At 51.1% G+C, this 20,576-nt stretch overlaps 6 protein-coding genes across 6 annotated transcripts; 3 read left to right on the top strand and 3 right to left on the bottom strand.

Annotated features, from left to right (window-relative positions):
* Window positions 1-1,621: 1,621 nt before the first annotated feature.
* MAA_02096 (5'/3'-nucleotidase SurE) lies at window positions 1,622-4,151 on the bottom strand (the record flags this gene model as incomplete). Its single annotated transcript, XM_007820094.1, has 2 exons — window positions 1,622-2,903; window positions 3,265-4,151. 2 exons carry the CDS (start codon window positions 4,149-4,151, stop codon window positions 1,622-1,624), a joined length of 2,169 nt encoding a protein of 722 aa, XP_007818285.1.
* A 777-nt stretch (window positions 4,152-4,928) lies between these two features.
* Window positions 4,929-6,292, bottom strand: MAA_02095 (uncharacterized protein; the record flags this gene model as incomplete). Its single annotated transcript, XM_007820093.1, has 2 exons — window positions 4,929-5,400; window positions 5,487-6,292. The coding sequence occupies 2 exons, from the start codon at window positions 6,290-6,292 to the stop codon at window positions 4,929-4,931; spliced, it is 1,278 nt and encodes a 425-aa protein (XP_007818284.1).
* A 961-nt stretch (window positions 6,293-7,253) lies between these two features.
* Window positions 7,254-7,936, top strand: MAA_02094 (DASH complex, subunit Duo1; the record flags this gene model as incomplete). Its single annotated transcript, XM_007820092.2, has 3 exons — window positions 7,254-7,487; window positions 7,543-7,810; window positions 7,860-7,936. The coding sequence occupies 3 exons, from the start codon at window positions 7,254-7,256 to the stop codon at window positions 7,934-7,936; spliced, it is 579 nt and encodes a 192-aa protein (XP_007818283.2).
* A 156-nt stretch (window positions 7,937-8,092) lies between these two features.
* Window positions 8,093-9,421, bottom strand: MAA_02093 (Ribonuclease H2, subunit B; the record flags this gene model as incomplete). The annotated part of the gene is made up of 1 exon (XM_007820091.1): window positions 8,093-9,421. The coding sequence occupies one exon, from the start codon at window positions 9,419-9,421 to the stop codon at window positions 8,093-8,095; it is 1,329 nt and encodes a 442-aa protein (XP_007818282.1).
* Window positions 9,422-16,008: 6,587 nt separating this feature from the next.
* Window positions 16,009-17,942, top strand: MAA_02091 (Tyrosinase; the record flags this gene model as incomplete). Its single annotated transcript, XM_007820089.1, has 6 exons — window positions 16,009-16,166; window positions 16,231-16,307; window positions 16,365-16,447; window positions 16,521-16,925; window positions 16,991-17,142; window positions 17,204-17,942. The coding sequence occupies 6 exons, from the start codon at window positions 16,009-16,011 to the stop codon at window positions 17,940-17,942; spliced, it is 1,614 nt and encodes a 537-aa protein (XP_007818280.1).
* A 541-nt stretch (window positions 17,943-18,483) lies between these two features.
* MAA_02090 (GCN5-related N-acetyltransferase (GNAT) domain protein) lies at window positions 18,484-19,490 on the top strand (the record flags this gene model as incomplete). The annotated part of the gene is made up of 2 exons (XM_007820088.1): window positions 18,484-18,886; window positions 19,219-19,490. 2 exons carry the CDS (start codon window positions 18,484-18,486, stop codon window positions 19,488-19,490), a joined length of 675 nt encoding a protein of 224 aa, XP_007818279.1.
* Between the last annotated feature and the right edge of the window lie 1,086 nt (window positions 19,491-20,576).

The following is a 20,576-nucleotide window of genomic DNA, read 5'->3' on the forward strand; positions in this document are numbered from 1 at the left end:
TTCCAAACGCCTTTATTTGCCCCCGAGTCCTTTTGTGTTGCGTCCTCCCCCCTCCCTATCTTCTGCATACATAGTCAATCGATATCAATTGCCTCTTTCCTAATCCGGCCCAGTCTGAGTGCTCAGCCTCAATGCATATACTACTACATGCTTCCCGCAGCAAGCGACTTCACCGGGCACAAGTTCATACTACTATTTGCTACGCAACAATGATGCCCAGCAAACAAGGTGGCCGTTTTGAAACGGATGCCTTGTTTCATTGTAGCTTAGCTAGACGAGCCCGAAAAGAGTTTAGACGCGAATGGTTGGCGATGCCTTCACGTGTAGTACTTTAAGGTACTTGCGGAGAAGAGTCGACAAGGACCACTTTATAAGGCTGTGTTGGTCTTGGCGGAGAGCGGCGGTTGTTTCTTGATACTAGAATCAAAGCGTGCATGTTTCGAACATTTTCATTCCGTTGTAGCATTCAAAGCGGTGAGGGCAGGCACCATACCTTGACTCCATGAGATAGATGTCTCTGGTACACGTTGCTTTGCCTCTTTTCTTTTTTTTCTTTTTTTTTTTTTCCTTTTCGGACGGGGCAGGGATATACTACCAAATACTTCCCAGCATGAGCACAGCTGTCATCATGCCATCACTTCTTCCTTTCCTCCGGAGTCCAAAGTAACCTGATATTCTTCGGATACCACCCTCGTGTCTGCCAGCAGTGCCACAACACATCTCCCAGTCGTTCCGATACACCTTGTTACCGTCCATCTAATCTTGCGTCGTGGGTCCTGTTCCAAATCTCCAGAAGAGCAAACTCCCAAGTCTTTCACCAGGGACCAATATCGATCCCGGCTTTCATGTGTGTTCGTGTGTGTCTGTCCTAGTTTTGATATCCCAGCGTGTGTGTTTCCATGCCTCCTTTGCTTTCCGAGGATTTTGCCAATCCAGTCGACCCGGGAATCGGCATCCAGTTCGGATAACGGACCCGGAGACACATGTAGTGACGGGATTGCAGAAGAGGAGAACCGAGGGCGCAGTGATCTAAGCCACCGCCGAGCCACGTTGGTTGCGGTGGATATGTAGTGATACAGAGGTCATGGCTGCATCAATGTTGTTGGGATGTTAGTTTTGGAGGTGGGATAGTTACATTCATGGCTTCGACTCTCGAGTGTTTATTTGAACGGCAGGCATGCAAGATAGCGTAGTTTGGGTTGCAATATGTGACGTGTGCTGGTGGCCGCATGCCATCAAACATGTACATGAAACAGGTATGTAGATGTGAACTGTATTCACGCCAAGTTGCTGCTCATTAAAGCTGCGCAGAGAGAACGCTGACGAGAGATGGCATGGAATTGTGTGAATGGCCTCAAAATTGAGTACAGCGTCGGCTATCACTCTGGTCATATCGCAGGTGCCCCTTCCCGTTCTCGCGACAGTTGAGGAATCACTCGGAAATAGGGGTCATAGCATATACAGGATACCAACTAAATCTTGAATGTTGATAAGTGATGTTGCTGCTCACTCACGCACTACATCATTTCTAGCACATAAATTCCAAGAGTTTTGAGTATATTCCGTATGCCGGACCGTAGAGAGACAGCCGCAATCCCCCTTCCATGATCGAATCATCGAATCACCTCTTCCCCAGATCAACATCCCTAGCCAAAACCATATCCCCCTCATCCTCGCATTTCGCAACGTCAACACCCAAGAATTTTCCAACACCGACTCTCATAACACCCCTCCAAAACCCCTCCACGATCTCACTCAAATCCCCGCCCGTCTGCTTGAAGTCTGGAAAAGCATTGATTTCCAACAACCATGTCTTTCCACCCTGGTCAACCATGAAATCCAGCCCAAACACCTCAAACGCATTCGGCAACGTTTGGAAATGAACCGGCATGGCCCGAGCGGCTGCCTCAAATACCTCACCCGTCACGCTGCAAATCTGTTCAAATATACCAGAGAGCTGCGTCTGGGGCAGCGGCAGGTCCCAGAAACGCCGGACCGAGTTCTCGTTGGGCGATTCCTGGAGGCATGTGTTTGTAAGGAAGGATTCGATGTCGTCGGGCGATTGCCAGGGACAAGAGTAGGTCTTTGCGGCGAAGAGGGCGAGCATATGTTTGTAGACATGGATGGTGAGACTGCCTGTGCAGAGGACATAGGTCCGGATGTGAAATTTACGGTCATCCAAGAGAAGCGGTGGGTGGATGTAGGGTTGGGCGACAAAATGACGGAGGTGAGAGGTAGTGATGTAGTCGCCGCCTTCGCCGTGGGTGTCTTGGTAGTGAGTATAGTCCTCGTCGTCGTCGCTGTCAGGGCGGTCTGCTTCCCAACGGTCAAAGATGTCTTGTAGTTCTTCCATTGTGCTGAATAGACGAATCCCCTGCCCTCGGTCGCTCATTCCGGGTTTCAAGATCCACCATTCCCTTTTTGACGGATCACTTCCGTCCATTTCAGCGTTGCGGTCCATGCTCTCTCGGAGATCGAAGGCCTCGACCAGTGCGTCGTCTAGAAACTCGGCGTAGTCGACTTCAAAGGATTCGCTTCGTTTGACGTGCTTTTTGAGCGGGGAATCAGGGTTCTTCGCAACCCAGTGATCTACAGTTGCCGAGAGATAGTGCTTGCGGATCAAGGCCTTGCGGATCATATAGCTGTTTATCAGACACGATGTCGGATGCGTTGCCGCAAACTCGAAATCAATGGATTCGTAGGGCGTGATCTGTACTACTTTAGACTCCGGAGAGTCCAAAAACTTGGCCATTGAAAAGTCATCTGTCATCGAAATATCCGTGACGAGCTTGACCAAGCCTCGTGGAAATATGGCATTCAGTGCAGTGACAATAAGGGGCTGCACATAGGGATCTTCGTAGGCAATGATGGCTTGAAAAGCTGCATCTGCACTTGTCGCTTCACTATCTTGCTTTGAGTTTTCTCTGAGTGGCAATACTTTATAAGAACTAAAAAATAACACCATGGTAAGAGTACTGCTCAAGAAGTCTATGGACCAAGTATGCAAAGTGCATGATGTACATGTTCAGAGTTTCGCCTCTTGTATAGCTCATCGTCTCTATTTGTGTACGGCCCGAAATCCAAAACGAAGAAGGGAAAAAAAGAAATTCTATAAGGAGTGTTGACTTACGACCCAAACTCAAACTCCGTGGCGGCGGGTACAGGGTGTGAGATTGCAAAGTTGGCTTTCATTGGAGTTATGCTTTTTCAAAACTTGTCAGCTTTCTAGGACATGACGTAATATTAGAGAATTGGTCCTCTTACCTTGTGTTCCCGTCTCGAATAATTCGCCCATCGTTACCGGGACCAGACTCTTCTACACTCTTGTAAACATCCGCCATCCTCGGAGCCCACTTGAAATGCTTATGCTTGTGTCCCTTCTTCTCCTGTAAAGTCGACCCGTTATCAATTTCACCCTGCCTAATTCGAGCCTCTTCTTCGTCAGCGTCGCCTGTATCACCATCAATCTCCTGGAAGCAGCTTCCTTCTTTCCAGTAATTCTGCAGCATATCCGCCCAGAGTGTCTTGTGCTCCTCGACTCCCTCTACCAGCGGGACATTGACGCTATACACATCAACGCTTTCGTCCGTGGGCCACTGCTTGTATAGAGCTTCTATAACCCGGACACCATGGCGACAGGCAGCCTCAATAATAAGAGGGTCGTGGTTCCTCGAGAAGAAGGCGAAGCTGAGAGCAATAGCCTTCCTTCTGCAGACAGCCGCCTCCAGTGCAGCACCCAGTGTCCCAGAGCTCAGAGCAAACACAGACGTCGTATTTCGCCCATAGTTGGGTCCGCTGATAACTAGGTCGATTGGGCCTTTATCCTGAAAGAAGTGGTACAATCCAATCTGGACACATGATGCCGGCGTCCCATCAATAAGAACCCATTCGTCGGCATCAGCTGCCGTAGAGGGCAATTGACGTGTCGTTCCCTCATTGTCCTCGCCGTGGATGTTGGATGAAGGCGTGTAGTACGTGGGTTTAAGAGTTTGCCCAATCATATGGGCTTTGCCGATCCATGAGCGCTGGGTATGAGGCAAGCAGACTGATACGATGTGCCCTGCATCCTCCAGATGCTTCACAAGACAGCGAATGTATGGCGAGGAGTGTGATGATGGTGGTCCATCGTCGTTAGTGACTAGGATATGCATGGTCAAGACCGAAGATCCAAAACGTGGTAGTATTTATCCCGTGGCCTCGTCTCGAAGAGTCAGCAAACCCAATGAGCAGCCCAAGACGCCAGAATAAATCCAAGAAATCAAAATTTAGAATGAGAATGACGCTGAATTCATAAAATGCCTTGACTCCTGCCTATGGTATTCGACAATGGCGCAATTGAAGTAGTAGCAAGAATGGTGGGTGAAGAAGGGCGGGCCATGTCTACAGAGAACGACATGAGGGGCAGAAAAGTCAAGTCCGTTTCGGCGTGGGGCAAAAACTTCCGCGGCTTTTATCCGCCGCGATGGTGACTACCAAAGTCAATATAGCTGCATTGTTTGGCAGATAAAGCTTTCTAAAGAAATAACACAGACCACAAGGAGTAACATAAACTGGACCCGTGCAAGGGTGTTTCCTCGGTTGATATTAAAACTGAGTAACACATTTAATTTTGAAAACTTGTAAATCTATGATGCCTTTCTCGGAACTGAGCATTCTTGCCGCATAGCTTCAAATATCCTGTCCCCTTCCAAACGCCTTGATAGAATCGAAAACCTCGTTCATTCCAGGTCAGGTATAAAAAACAGTCCGGTAATCCAGGATTGCGAAGGAAAATAATCGTCCCGTCAGCACGACACCATCCTCCAATACAATGACTCATTCTGCAGAGCCATGCCAAACCGTGACAAAAATCTTTGAATACTCTCCAAGCCATATTATCTACTCGAAACAAGAATAAGGTCATTTCACCAAGGCCCCAAGTCCGCGGTCTAAGCACGAGTTCGTTTGGTGGTTTCGGAAGCAAGACTCTCGCCGGCTCTCTTGGGTGCTGGCGACTGGCTCTTGTGCTCCTTTGTTCTAGGCCACGAGTCGAACGGACTCTTGCGGCCTGTGCCTTTCATGGGCGTATCCGCCAGCTTATTTGTCGAACGGGTTGTGCGTCTTGTGTCAGGAGGGGAAACGGGTGCATATTTTGGTGCTTCCGGGGTCTTTGCTGGAATCGAATGTGCTTTCATGGGTGTTTGGGGGACGTGTTCGTCAATCAGGTTCATGTCCTCCACGTCAGTCAAGGCTTCCTCATCATCCTCCGCAGTAGTCTTTTGCGTGGGGAAGAGGAGTCGAGGCTTCACAGAGGCACGGGTGAGGGGTCGGTTGAGCCGCGATTCGTCATCCTCGGCAGAGGCAGCAATCTCTTCAGATTGGTCCTGTTCAGAAAACTTGCGGAAGAACTTCTTGCCACGACTAAACCGCTTGTCAGCATCATTATTCCAAAAAAAAAAAAAAGAGAGAAAACAGGACAGATACAGAATAAAAGTTCAAAGACTTACAAGACATAAACTATACCATCCTCGCGACGAGCAGCCTCGTCTATTGACTGAGCACCCTCGCCAGGAATGCTAACTACTTTTCGCCGGCTTTGTCTCTTGCTTGGTTCGGCGGCCATGGCCGTGCTGCCATAAAACGGATTTGCTTCACTGTTGTCCTTCTCAGGGATACGGTCTTGCGAATCGGTGAAAATAGTGATGGGGTCCTCTTCTTCCTCGGCCGTGAAACTCTCCATCGTAACTCCGGAATATTTCTTAGATCGTCGCTTCCTAGGAGATGGCAAGACTTCTTCCTCAGACGAGAAGAGGTTTCGGGCAAAAGATTGAATGCTGGCCGCAGTCTTTTCATTTGGTGGCTTTTGAGGCGTCTTTGATGGCGTGGGCAGCATACCAGCGGATTGTGAAACCGAAGCCGTCGTCGAGCGTTGCACGCCTTTGTCTACATTGAGACCAAGCGCGACGGCAGCATTGGCAGTTCCTTCGGCAGTCAAAGATGAAGACACCTGACGGCGAGAGTCGAGAGCGGGGTGTGACCTCTTGCGAGGAGACGTCACTGGTGAAACCATGGGAGCGCCAGTTTGAGCGAGGCTCTTTTTCGCTGTTCGTGGGGAACCGGGTTGCTGACGGTGGGAAGCTCGAGGTGAAGGGGTTCGATTGGCGGCTCTTTGTGAAGACAGTCTTGCCGACTTGCGCGGAGGAGAGTAAGGTTCCCAGCTATCATGAAACCCTAGTTGAGGTGCAGGAGGAGTTCGGATAGTGCTGGGCGGTGAAGGCGTTTTGGCGCCGGCAGGTTCATTGGCGAAAGCCATTATTGAAAGGTGTATGCGGGCGTGAATGAGACACTAATGCGTATAGTGTTATGCGATCTGGCGCTCTGCCTTGGCTTTACTGCTCTGTTACGGTGTCTGGGGCATAGAAGCGGATGCCTGAGTAATGCCAGTCGTAGATAAAGCCTAGAGTTTAGGGTAATTTTCGGGCAGCGGCAAGGCAAGGTTAACAAGAGTGAAGAAATGCTAAACAATAAGGCCAATTAAACAAGCAAATCGATTAGGGGAAGTAGAACGCTGTGGGATCTTGACGGCAATGCGCACAGTTGGTGTTGTCGAAAATTAGTAAAGATGAAATGTGTTAAATGTATGGAGCATGGGAGGAGAAGGATTCGACATTCATGAGCTTAGACTGGATGTAAGTGGGAGGCTGGGACGGGAATGCGTCGTTGGTAACTGCGGGCACCAGCCCCCCTGCTTTCTGCGTCTCGCTGCTTCAAAGCCGCCCAGCCGTCGCCCATTTGCTGTGTGCCCTGGACTCTTTTAGCGCATGTGACTGGCCCTTGGCCTATAAGCCCACTAAAATCGACCTCACACGCGTCTCCCTACTTCGCTCGACGCGTCTGTTTCGCGCCACGGCTGGCCAATCAGGGCAAAGGGGTGGTCGACACTACAGATCAAAGCTTGTTTGGCACTTGATGGCTGCCCGACAGCCGCTATTTTGCTGCGACCTTGCCGTCGTCCGTGGCCTGATTTGCATTGTTATTTCATGTGGATTTACGGAGTACGGGCCCCTCAAACGAACCAGCAACGCCCCTCCACCACACAGTGACGCGCCGTATCATGTGCCGTCGTGCATCACGTCACTCCATGGTCATTCTCAACACACATAACAATTCTAGACCCTTGCCTCTGGCCACACTTCTTAGTTCTATTTCTTGTGATTATCTAATACCGCCTCTCTGCCCCGCGAAACATTCGGCACGTACACACCCACGAATCCATGGCGGACGACACCGAATACACCGAGTCTGATATCTGGGCATCGCCCTCCCACGATGCTCGTCCAAAAACCCCCAAAACCCCAAAGACTCCCAAAACCCCGACGGGTCCCCCTGCATCAGAGACTGTGAGCCGGGATGATTTATTGCGCAGAGAGTTGGAGGGTGTCAGAAGTGTCAATGAAGGCATTGAAGGCCTGTTAGGCACGCTGAATCGAGCGGGTGGCAATATGCAGGTGAGTTTGGAAGAAGACCTCGCTATTTTCTGGGTTCCTAATCCCATGATGCTAGGTTGTTGCTAAGACTGTCGCCAATGCGTCAACTTTATTGAACACGTGGACGAGAATACTATCGCAGACCGAACACAACCAGCGCCTAATCCTTCACCCCGGATGGAAAGGCGTGACCCAGGACTTGGCTGAACAAGAGGCTGAAGCGTTAGAAAAGCAGCGCGCTGCCGAGCGCAAGGCTGCAGAAGAAGAGCAAAGACGAGAGGAATTGCGCCGACGAAGAGAAGAGGAGGAGACTGCTAGAAGGTTAGCTCCCTCGACTTCTAGAGGTACACGGGGTTTAAGAAGGACTCGGAGCCGCGGAGGAATTGCTACTAGAAGTGGCACGACGGGAGGCCGTTTGCCCGAACCACCTACATCCAGCTCATCAAGAAGTCGCGGAACTTCAGGGATAGGCCGTGGGGTACGGTCAACGCGAGGTCGCACACGGGGGACAAGATGAAAGACGGTTTATGTTGTTCATGATGTGAATATGTACGTTATGCGTCACATGACGTTTTCAATATTGTTGGCATCCTAGATACCCGGTTTGAACTTTTAAATGAATTGCTTTATTTTGCTTTAAAAAAATGACTGAGCTTCATCATCCCACTCGTGTTGACCTTCTTGAGCTCTCTAACGCCACGGCTCTCATTCGCTTTACGCTTCTTCTCCTCTTCCAGTTTTCGCTTCTTCTCCTGACGAAGTGCATCTTCCTCTTCGTCCCCCATTCGCTTCCTCGAATAGTCAGCCGTTGAATTTGCGGCAACGGCTTCAGCACGCAGCTCTGCCAATTTAGCTCGATACTTGTCCAGCGGTGAGAAGTCGACTGAGCACATGTCTTGTTGGGACAGATGGCGCTTTAGTTGTTCTGTAGTAGCGGTGGGGATATATCGGGAGCAAATAAAATCAAAGGCGACGCGGAGTCTCTGCAGCGCAGTGACTTCCGCAGACGCTTGGATGGCAGTCATGGCGGCGTCTTCGGCTTGGCCATCTTCAACAAATGATGTTGCCGCAGTGGAAGGTTGTGACACGAACGATGAATTTGAGTCGGTCGTGACAGTTGTTGATTGAGACTGAGCGGAATCGGTAACAGGGGTAGAAACCTCGGATTCTGTTGCAACCTCGACGGCCGCTTGATTTTCGGAAACTTTAGCTGCCAAGTTGCTGCGATGTAACAGAATCGGTGCCTCTAATGCCCTCTTGACGAACTTCTCTTCCAAAGTAGGCGGCAGACCTCCATCGCTCATCCTCTTGGCCTTTTCAAGGATCGTAGCAACGAGTTTCTTCTCGCTGAGTCGGAACATCTTCTCGTCACCGGCCTCTACAGTGTCACAAATGATCTCCATTCTTGACTCAATAAGCGCTCTGGTCGCTTCCCATTGTAAAATTTCGGACAAGTGGGAGCTTTCCTCGGGGAGTTTGTCGAAGTGGTCGTCACTTGACAAAAAGAGCCTCTTCTTCTCATCCGAGCCCTTTTGCACCGTGGCATCGACCAATGACGGTAAAACCAGGAAGAGTGCATCTATTGTAGTTGCGACAAACATGTCGGAGGAAGATACTATGTCGACATGCGGGTCTGCTTCCTTGCTGTCTGTATCGCCGTCGCCCGAATCGGCTCTGGTCTCGATCAGCCAGCTTCGGGGTGCCGACTGGGGGGCTGAAATCTTTGTGAATTCGTGGATGCCGGTCTTGGGACAGACGAGATACCGAGATGGTTTGCCATTTCGCGGATGGGGCAATGTGACTATGCGTGCTTCTGGAGTTGCAGTCTTTGGTAAGATGAATATGCCCGGTGACGAGCCATCTCTGGGAGTGAGCGTGTATTTGGAGGCAAGACTGGCTGCTGGAGTGTCCGTCGACTCGCTCGCGGCTGGTTTGGTAGACCTCGTTCGCGGCATGGCCTTGGTTTCATGCGATCAACTGGGATCAATGGCGTAATAAGATGGAATGTTTCCAAAATTTTTAGGCCAAAGAAGACAGAGATCTATCAAAATATGTTTCCAAAATCCAATCCAAGGAAATCATGCGCCATTGATTATGTTTCGAAATAAAATGTGGTCATGGGTGGGAGTCTGAACGCGAGCAAGAAGCAGGGAGACGTTGGTGTAGACCTGGCCAGGTACCCGACAGGATGCATCAGGCTAGGTAACTTGCTACAGCCTCTAAGTACCTGGTAGGTACTCCGTACATGGCCAAATACTCCAGCGAGCAAACTGCAGAGTCGGGAGTGTCCCGGGGTAAGAAACGCGTCTGGTTCTGAGGCTGCAGGGATCTGGACGCGTAAAGCGTGTCACGAGAAAAGCCAAGTCCCAGTGCGCAAGTCTGGGAAAAGCCAGGAGCCGCAATGGCCCATTCGATGGGCCGCCGGCACTCAGCCTTCGATGTTACCCATACGCTAGCACACCTTATCGCGGAGCTTCATCATAATTTTCGATATCGACCTTTTTAGCTTTGACGGATGTAATTGCTTTCGTTTTGATACGCAGGCAGAGCCATTCCATTTGGACATTGAAAAAACAAGCCTGGAGCACTGCTCCAGCTCTATGGCTTGGGCCGCTCAACGGCCATAGCCGAGTGTACGGTTATGCGCCTTTGCTTGCCCCAGGCCTTTCGCTTCACTTCTGATATTTATTCGAAATCCCCTTTTCTTGCTGCCCAAAGGTTGCTACTGTGAGGTCACGCGATGGCACCGGGTGAGATTTCAATCCCAAATTAGACTGCTATGCGACTTCTGGACTGACGCATAGGTGCTGCAGATCCCGAGCCGCAATGGCCGCCTCGATCTCCTCACGAAGCCCTATTAAGCACACCTGGTGGACGTCAACGATATCGCGAGATGATGAACCGAACGTCACCGTCACCTTCGCCCATGAGAAGTGCTCGAGCATTGGCGGCTATTACTTCATCACCCGGCGCTGGTCTGGGCATTCAATCATCCGGAGGGGACGACGACGACGACGAAGACGAAGACGAGGAGACATTGCAGCTGAAGCTTCAAGAGATACAAGCAAAGTTGAAACTGAAAAGACTTCAAAATGCAAAGGCTAGGGAAAAAGCCGCCTCGCACAGAGACGGTGAAGCAGACGCTCAGTCAGACCCCGTTTTGCCCAGCCCAAATCGTCGTGCTCGCGCGCGCACACCAGGCGCGGATGAGAATGTACGACCGGCTTCCCAAAACCAGGTCACAGTGCCTGCATCACCTGTTCGAAAACTCCAATTCCTGCAACAACAAACGTCGCCAAGTAGGGTATTCTTGGGCATTGATAAGGGCTTGAAAGCCAAAGATGTCTCTCTCAAGCGCGCCCCGAGCCAGAAAGGAAACAAGCCGGGCACATCGTCCCAGACTGGAGGATACTTGAATCGATCCAGATCAGTGCACTCTTCTGCTTTATCACCAGAGACTGCGAGACCATTGAGCTTCAATGAGAGACTGGCCTCAGCACGGACGGAGGAGGCTGCTAGAGCGGAAAGGATTGATAGAATACAAAGAGCGCGCACCAATGCATTTAGCATTGGACAGGATGAGATGGAACGGTTCAAGAAGAGCGCAGTCGAGATTCCAGACGAACCGTTGCCTCCGCCGACATTTACTCGTGAAGAGATCTTGTCACAACACGCCCCGGCAGCTTCAAAGTTACCTCGAAGCAAGACTGCGCCAAGTCTTCACCAACCACGGCCAGATTCTCATAATTCAAATTTATCATCTTCAACTTTGGGGGCAAGCGCTACTGATGAGTCGTCAGGGACAGACGAAGCGTCCTTTGAGGTCTATTCCTGTTTCCATCTCTCAAAACGGATACTACCACACACTGTCGTTACCCGACATGTTTCCAAGAAGAAAATACTCAACATCAAGGACCTTTTAAGAGATGTAAAATCACCCGATTACGCTTTACCGGATGTGGAACAAGATATTGTGGTATTTGCTGTTGTGGCCCGCAAATCAGAGCCACGAGCACATAAGCCCACTGCAAATCAAAAACAAGAAGATCGAGGCAAATACCTCGTCATGACACTGACAGATTTAGATTTTGAGCTGGATCTCTTTCTATTCAATTCTGGGTTTACACGGTTCTGGAAACTAACCGAAGGTACTGTCGTTGCCATCCTTAACCCGAACATTATGCCTCCGCCGCCAGGGCGGCAAGACACTGGTCGTTTCAGTCTGGTCATCAACTCGGACGAAGACACGATATTAGAGATTGGCTCTGCTCGTGACTTGGGTTTCTGTCAGTCCGTGAAAAAGGACGGCGATCTCTGCGGCGCATGGGTGAATAAGAAGAAGACACATTTTTGTGAATTTCACTCCAATGAAGCCATTCGAAAGCAACGATCGTCGCGAGTAGAGGTCAACTCCAGTGGTTTTGGGGGGTGGGAGAAGCGGAGCAAATTTGGCTTTGGACAGAAGAAGGACGAGAAGAAAAAAGGTTCAAGCAACTACGACTGGGAGACCAGGACGCAGTGGTTTGCCGCGCGATCTCTTAGTGCAGCAGATCTGATTGATGGCAAAGATCGCGGTGCAGCCGACCGGAAAGAGAAAGCCGAGTCGGTCAAAAGAAGCCTGGAAGCAAAGGAAAAGGAGCGCGAGATGATGAAGAAGTTGGGCAAAATAGGCAACGCCGCAGGACGAGAATACATGGAGCGAGCCGGGCTCAAAGGAACCGCTGGCCAGAGCCCTGCGGCGACAAACCAGACCAACGGATCCGTTCCAGACCAGGAGGCCCAGTCTACGAAACGTGATGCCCTATCCTTGGGCCTAACCAGCAAAGACCGAACGATTCATCTCAGCCCCATCAAGCGCAAACGACCGGATAGCTCGCAGGCGAGTTCTGTTGTGGGCAGCACAAACTCATCCTCAACAGCCGCCGCATTCGGCTGGGGCTCCAACCTCCGAAACAAGTTGTCAAAAATGAAGGAAGGCGAGAAACTTCACAAAGGGGGGGATCCTCCGCCAGTGCGTAAAAAGACACGTTTTGTTACCGAGAAGGGCATCCGAGAAGCGGGCAGGGACAGTTTGGGTATGGATTTCTCAGAGAGACAGATTTCTCTCGATGATGACGACGATGAATTGATTATTGTATAACTTTGCATTTTGGGCGGCCCTTCAAAACAAAGCGGCATACGCGGCATAGGAGAGAAAGCATGTTTTTGCTTCTGGTAGCATTTATTGAGCAACGTGGGGTTTGGTTTAACTAGAATTGCTGAATAGCACGACTTATGACAGGTCACAGAATTGTTGTATGGGTTCTTGTTTCCAGCTGTTACTTGAAGACGGAAGCCCTGCTAGGTTGTGCAGATCCCTAAACAATGTTGGGTACTATTGGGCTGTATCGACTCTCACTGGCCAATGATTCCAATGACATGCAGAAGACATATTCGAAACCACGCAATGCGAGCTCGATGTAACCCTCGAAGTCAGCCTCACGTCCCCTTTGGGAAACTCGGACATGGGGATTTCATATCTGGTTGCCGACGGCTTCATCTGCCATGTTCTCATATCGATCCGCTGCGAGGTTGACCGGGAACGTGGGGACATTGAATAAGTGTCGACAAGCTCAAGCTGGTGTGTGGAAATTGCACCTCGGTTCATGATCAACTCTGCTCAAGCTATACTATAGCTTTCCCTTGGATGGCGTTGTTGCAAGACTAACAAGATGCAAGCCTCAACGGCCCTCTCTTCTGCCATAACCACCAGCACCAGTCTTTTCCATTGCAGGTCCACCCATATAAGGGAAGAATGGAAAAACGAGGCTGTCTTTGTACATACAAACGCATCCAGTCAGACTGTTTCTTTCTCCAAACCAGGGTTTCGGTGCGGGTACCTCTCAACCGGAAACTGAAACTGTCACTTTTAACAAACAACTAAACCCAGGCGGATCGGATTGTTGCAAGTCTAGACGGATATTCCGGAGAATACGGCTGAAAGGGGGTTGGGGGGGGGGACTTTTGTTTTGTTTCTTTCCATATGAAAAATTTCTGAGCTACTGGAAGCATAAGCTCAGCTGAGCATCAAGATTCTCTCTTTGCTACGATGCATGGGGGCACGGCATAAGGGTACATTTAGCATTATCCTATGAAACAAGAGAAGTCGCTTGTTTTCCCCCCCACCGAGATTGCAATTTGACTACACGAGGCCCATAAAGTTCATGTGCAGTTGAACAAAGCTCAGGTTATACGAACCATTTGTTGAGACATGACTCTGACATGGAAGTTGAAGCTCTCTCACCAATCGGTCGATGGAGGCGGTTCTGCTACAGCTACATGTGGCCATGCAACTGCATCTCAGCCGAGCCTCGCCATGCTGACATGACATGATAAATTTCCTGTTCTGGCCGGCAACATTTCTTGGTTCAGAGTCTATTGAGAAGCTACGGAGGAAAACCAGGATCATGGTCACGGATGGGCCGGAGCTGACCTGGTCAACGGAGCGTCTTTTCCCCTTTTCCACTTTAATAACCTGTGTAACAAGAGTTGGCTACGAAACGGTAATCGGTAATGGTGGCACGGATGAGAAGCCAGGGAACCATGCGCCCATCTGCAGGGCGCCCGATTTGTAGTTGTCCTGGCCGGACACGGGGGTTTCTCGAAAGCTGAATATAAGCATCATGGTTAAAGTTGGATGGCAGGGAAATGATTTCAGCCAGTCGCTCTTTGGCGCCGAGTTGTCATGTAATATAGTTGACTCGTGGCTCATGAGGCAAGCGAGCTGCAAGCTTCGCAGCTTCAAGGCAGCTTGACACTGCATGAAAAGTGCAATGGATCAATACAGAGATTGGTTACCAACAATCTAGTTGCGTGGAATCGAGACATCTCCGGTTGGACTTGGGCCTCGTGTCAACTGAGGCCATATTCATTCCCATTTCAATGTCGACTCTGGGCCACGGCGGACACGAAGCTGTTCTCGTACGACAGCCGCACAAACGTCGTCGCATGTGCTATAGCTGGGAATATTCTTATGACTATTTTTGTTTGTTTGTTTATTTTCTGCCCCGTCCATGGTGGACTCTCAAGGCTATAAGTCGGATGCCGCTAGCCCTTCCCCGGGCCGTGTTCGCAATACGTCAATGCAAGATGTACGTTGTACAGTCGTGAGCTAGACACGGCCACACCTTGAGAGAACCATGGCCAAGAGTCCAAGACTACCTAATGCCTCCGGCTTAGACGCGGTACTAGTACTTTTGATGATGAATGAACACGGCCGCCTTGCCTGATTGGGGCGGAAGCTTTCAGGGCCAAAGGCGACACCGGCATCTCCTCCCAAGTGGATCTATCATCTCAGACTGGCGATGCATGTGCCTGACGATTTTCTCGGAATACCCCCGTCCAAGGAGGACGATATTCCCATCTACTGGACGCCGTGGACGGAGTCAACGTACCAGGGTAAATGACCAAGGTGCGAGATGGAAGCGTCGGTACAGCGAAGCGCATCTCGCGATCCCGCAGTGTTACTGGTCCGCAAGGTAACATTTCGTATTTTCCTCATGTAACCCTGGCACCGGCCGGTCGGTTGAGCCAGCAAAGACGGCCGCACACCTTTTTTTCCCACAGGGCTGAGCAAGAAGATGTGCTTCCCGCGGTTTCAGCTGAGCCAGCAGGTGGACAGATTCGGTTGTCGCGAGAAGACCTGTCTTCCAAGGCAGACGGGAGACTCTGTCTCTTTGCTGAGTCTGGAGTCGTGATGGTCAGCGACTCGGCGCATGCGGTTGGACAGAAGGCGCGGTTTTGTCAACCAGACCCAATCGCATTCCTATATTGAGTGACACGGCAGGCGCTCGCCTTCTCCTTCCCCCATGGCAAAGAAACAACAACGACGCGTCCGCCGTCAATGTGGGTAGAAGAGGATATGCCCGATTCCAGACCATGGGGGCCATTCTGCCATGATGGATCGTCAGACGATTCAATGTTCGCAGCTAGCTCCGGTTTCGCCTAGCTCGCCATGTTTCCCCGTGCCGTCATCTCATTCAGGGTCCAAAGATGGCGTCCGGCCCAGGCGGTCCCTAGATTGGATGACGCAACATCCAAGTCGGCGACACTCGAGCCAGCCTCCGGACGGAGCGCCATAGCCTGCCGTTTCTTACGAGAAGGCCGTTCGTGAGCAGACCAAACGGCTTGGCTTTCATGGATACACAGCAAGAGTCCATGCACTTAGATGTAGTGCATGCTGGCATGCAACCACAAGCGCGGCGGCCGGGAATCCCTTGCCTTGCACACGGGAACATGTCAAGTGCACCAGGGATCGCCAGGGATCGCCAGGGCCGTCCGATGCGGCGTGGCCGCTCGCTTGGGGACACGGATCTCTCTGGGACCAGCTTCTCGTCTTTCATCTCTGACAGGGCTGCAGCACAGGAAGCCATTGTAGACGAGTATATCTTGGCGGCATGCCCTTCGCTGTTCGCTGCCATGATCTCGACACGGAAATCTTCCAACTCAGTCGTGGCCGGGCGGATTCAAGTCAATCTATATACGCTCACGATATCAGCCCAGAATGTTGGTCAAGTCGGCTACTGCGCTCTTGGCCATTGGCCTCGCACCTTTGCTAGCCTCTGCTCAATTCTCTATTACCGGTGCGCCTGTGGCCGCCAATGGCAATGTTCCCCTGAGGAGGAATGTGAATGACTTGTACTCCGAAGGAGGTCCTCAATGGTAAGAAGAGCCGGGGTTTGATCCAGTGTCATTGAGAGGACACCATCTAACAAGGCACTCACAGGGATCTCTACATCCAGGCGCTCGCTTCACTCCAGTCGATGAATGCATCTGACCCTCTTGGCTATTTCCAGGTCTCTGGTTTGTCACGGCCTCTCTTCCTTGGGACCATTGCCAGTAGTTGACTCCCGTTTATAGGCATTCATGGCTTACCATTTATCGAATGGAACCATGGAGGGGCACGCAACAATAACGGCTGGGGAGGGTATTGCCCTCACGGTGTAAGTTTTGAGGGGGACGGGAAGCATCAGGCAGATGGCCTCTGTATCGGCTTGATACTAACCAAGCAGACAGGAAGCTCTCTTTCTGCCCTGGCACCGCCCATTCGTCTTGCTTTTCGAACAGCTCCTGGTCGAGCACGCTGCTGGAATTGCTTCCCAATACCCTGCAAGATACCGTGACCAATACGTGGCGGCGGCAAATAACCTTCGCTCACCATATTGGGACTGGTCTTCTGATTCCAACGTTCCGCCCTGCACTGTGCCGGAAAGAGTATTTGTCAACGTTCCAAACGGCCAGAACCTGGGGCGTATTGAGATCAAGAACCCATTATCAACGTATAACTACCCAAGAGAAGCTCTAGACGGCCAATTTGGAGATTTTACTCGATCACGCCAGATGGTGAGGTGTCCTGCCCCGGAACGATACCCTGACACGGCAAATCAAGGACTGCAAGACTACAGACTGAAGCAGGCTACCGTAAGTTGGACAAGGAGCCGAGAAGGCCTCGTTTCTCGTCGGTCTCGTGCTAACCAATAGATCAGTACGATGTATTCAGCACCGCGAGCAACTTTTACCAGTTTGCCGTCAGGGGCAGAGTACATCATCTCGAAGAGTTGCACAACGATGTTCATTACTCGGCCGCCTGCGGGGGCCACTTCTTCGATGCTTCTCTGAGCGGTTTCGAGCCCTTGTTGTAAGTCTGCGAGCTTGGTAGCTTCTTTGCCCTCATCTCCTCACTGACAATTGCCTGACAGCATGCTTCACCACACTCACGTTGATCGCCTCTGGACCTACTGGCAATTCATCAATCCCTCCCAGGCGAGTTTCAGCGGCAGTTACAGAGGCCAATCGCGTTTCTCAACTCCAGAGGGGACCATAATCGGCCAGAACTCACCTCTACAGCCATTTTTTGACAGCAAACGCAAATACTACACTCCAAAGTCAGTCTCTAGCATCAAGGGAATGGGGTATACATACGAGGGACTCGAGCATTGGCGCAAGTCTCCGGCGCAGCTCCGACAAGATTCCGTGCAGATTATCAACTCCCTCTATGCACCAGCGTCGGCCTTTGCCAAGCGCGGTGGCCCACAAACCAACACTCGGCATTTCGCTCATGTCGAGCTTGACAGAGCCCAGGTTGAGCGTCCTTGCTCCATCAAAGTCTTCGTTGGTGGGAAGCAAGCCAGCACCATTCCTGTTATGCTCTTTCCGGCCAACGGAAACTTGCGTAGCAGTCTGGCTATTGACAGGTTTCTTACCAAGGGGTCCTCGTCGAACGGGACCCTGGAATCCATCGAACACCTTATTCAGGTAGAGATTAGCAAGTCCGATGGGACTGTGATTCCTCTGGATAAGGTCGACAGCCTTAATATTACGCTTGAACAAGCTTCCATTACTCCTGCGGCGTCGCGCAACGAGTTTCCTAAAATCACTGACGCGAAGGAACATGCTGCCAAGATCCAGGCTTACTCAAAGAGCGGAGGGAATAGCTAAATTACGACGCCATGGCAACTTTACATTGACTTTTCTTTCTTTCTTTTACTTCGTTATTGCGGGGTTCAGCTTTGTTAGCGTGGGAATAGTATAGGGTAGGCATATGAATATAGGATTGGATAAACGCCCCCTCCCCCAACATGGCGAGAAGTGACGGTCCTCAAACCAGATAAATTTGCGTGAAATAGCTGTGCGTTACGTATATTTGCTCACGCTCGTATCAAACTTTTGAATCGATGGAGATATCGACGAGTTTGTCACATCAAAGAGCAGGTTGGCCACTTCACAGTCTAATTTTATCAGCGACTATCCCAATCCGGACATGACACATCGCGCATCGTGAGACATGCCAAAAGCGTCTTTTGTGGAGTCGGCGTCGGCGGCGTCATCAAAAAGTCGACGTCCCAAAGTCGGTCGCATCAGTCACATGACTAGAATCACAACGCCGGTCCTACATCTCAGTCTGTTGAAGGTGCTGCGCAAGAACGATCCAGATTCAGTTGCAACAAAACCTCTGTGTAGAGAAAAGTCCAGCCTCGACATGGCGAAGCCGTCATTCGACATCGTCATCCCCCTCGAGGACGATGCGGCCCTCACTGCCGACATCCACCTCCGCGCCATGGCAGAAGACGTCCTCACCAACGCGCAGTTTCCCAATTCTCAAGCATGGGAGTATTTCCGCGAGTGGCTTGAGCGCAACACGAGGGAGCATATCCGGCACTCTGGCAAGGGAGTGCTGATCGCGAGGGACCCGGCAACGGGCGACATTGCGAGCTTCATCAAGTGGCTGGAGTACGGACCAGGCGGCGAGGATACACTGGCGCCCCGGACGGCGGCGGTGGAGGATGAGTGGCCCGAGTTTTGTGGACGGTCGATTCTGGATGAGTATGCGAACATTGCGGGAGATATAAGGAGGAGAGTTCTCGGGCAGAAGGGTTATTTTCGTAAGTTCCCCCTTTTTTTTTTCTTTTTCTTCTTCTTTTTTTGAGCTTAACACTATGTTTGGGATGGCTAAAGATACATAATGCGCCATCCTGCCTTTGGTCTCTCAGCAACTAGACATGTCAGTTGGTTTTTTTTTCCTCCCCTCCCTCGGTTGCCCACGTGGTGGTAGTTCCATTGCTCGGTCCCGCGTTCGGGTGAACATGTTACACAATAATATAACAATCTTACGAGAATGTGTCATCGATCGATATAAGGGGCCCGTGACCTATCCTTTTCCCGTGAGAGAGGGTTACACAATCACTGACAGAAACCTTAAAAACCCCCATGACAGACGTGACATTTTTATGCACCGACCCCAAATGGGGCGGACGCGGTGCCGCATCGGCCTTGTTGCGAGAGCTGGAGGATATGGCAGAGGACGCTGGCAAAGCTATCGTATTGGAAGGTGTCATGTCCGCCGTGCCACTTTATAAGCGATTAGGTTTCGAGACTAGACAGGAGCTGCAGATGATGCTGCCGCCTCGCGGGTCGAAGAGGCGGACAGAGCGGTATCTGGAGCATACAATGGTCTGGACGCCGGCTTCACTAGACGCGGAGGCATAGCAACGTCAGGCGCAATAATAATCTGGACGGCGGAGCCGGCTGGATGGAAAGGCATGGAACGGTACAAACTCGGTTGTCGTCGGCTGAGGCAAGCTTGCCGATATTCACTGTATGCCGTGCCATACATACATGTGTTGCTCGTTAAGGGCCTTCCTGAACTGTCTTTCAAAAACCGAATATATTGACACCAAGCCAAGACTTTTTTTTCTTTCCCCCGTCAACAGCCTTCTTATTCCAGTCCACCCTACTCCGAACAATATGCCTCTCCCGTGTTTTCTGTGGGGGCCAGATCGCTGTAATGCATTTCGGATGCAACCCAGTACAGTAGTATTGTGGCAGCAGTATTTTCTGTCCTCAGCTACCGCAGCCTGTGGTGTTCACTTGAGTTGTGAATCACGTGTAATATTGGAGGGTTTAACTCGAGAAACAGACGAATCAATCCGAAGGGCTGGTGTACATATTCCTGTTGGGACTGCAAATGCGATGCCGTCATTCCCAGAAGTCGTGTGTGAAATTGGTGCATCGTGTATGCATGTAGCTCTACCAGCTCGGGAGGAGCCAAAGTCGACCAACTCGTTCGACTCACAGGGCAATGATGCAAAGCCCCGACCAAATATTGAAAAGAAGCGCAAAGCTCAAACATCTGGCTTGTTGCCTAATCCAGAGAAGCGCATATACCGGAGTACATGGCGAACTCATTTCCCTACCTACATATGCATGCACCCTGACGCAGCACAGCAGCGGTGCTTGTTGATGAACGAACATGTAGCCATCTGATGTGGTTGTAGTGACAAGGCACACCGCTCTCCGAAACACGGAAACACCGCGTTTTCTCCAAGCCCGGGCCTGCGAAGGGCCACGATACCCCTCACCAACGGAGGTAGGAAAGGACCCCTGCGGCGCCGTCAGTCTCGGCGCGTTGTGGGGAACACATCGTGGACAGCAGCGCCGACCAGTCTTGAATTCAGGCTGCTGGCCTCCGTCTTCCGCCCTCCGGATGACGTCGTGTAAGTTGAACGAGCCGAGATTAACGGACAAGGGGTGGCATCTCCCGAGGCCACTCTCCTGCTGTACGACCAGGCGAAA

Source organism: Metarhizium robertsii (genome assembly GCF_000187425.2).
Source record: "Metarhizium robertsii ARSEF 23 chromosome Unknown MAA_Scf_1, whole genome shotgun sequence".
Taxonomy (NCBI): Eukaryota; Fungi; Ascomycota; class Sordariomycetes; order Hypocreales; family Clavicipitaceae; genus Metarhizium; species Metarhizium robertsii.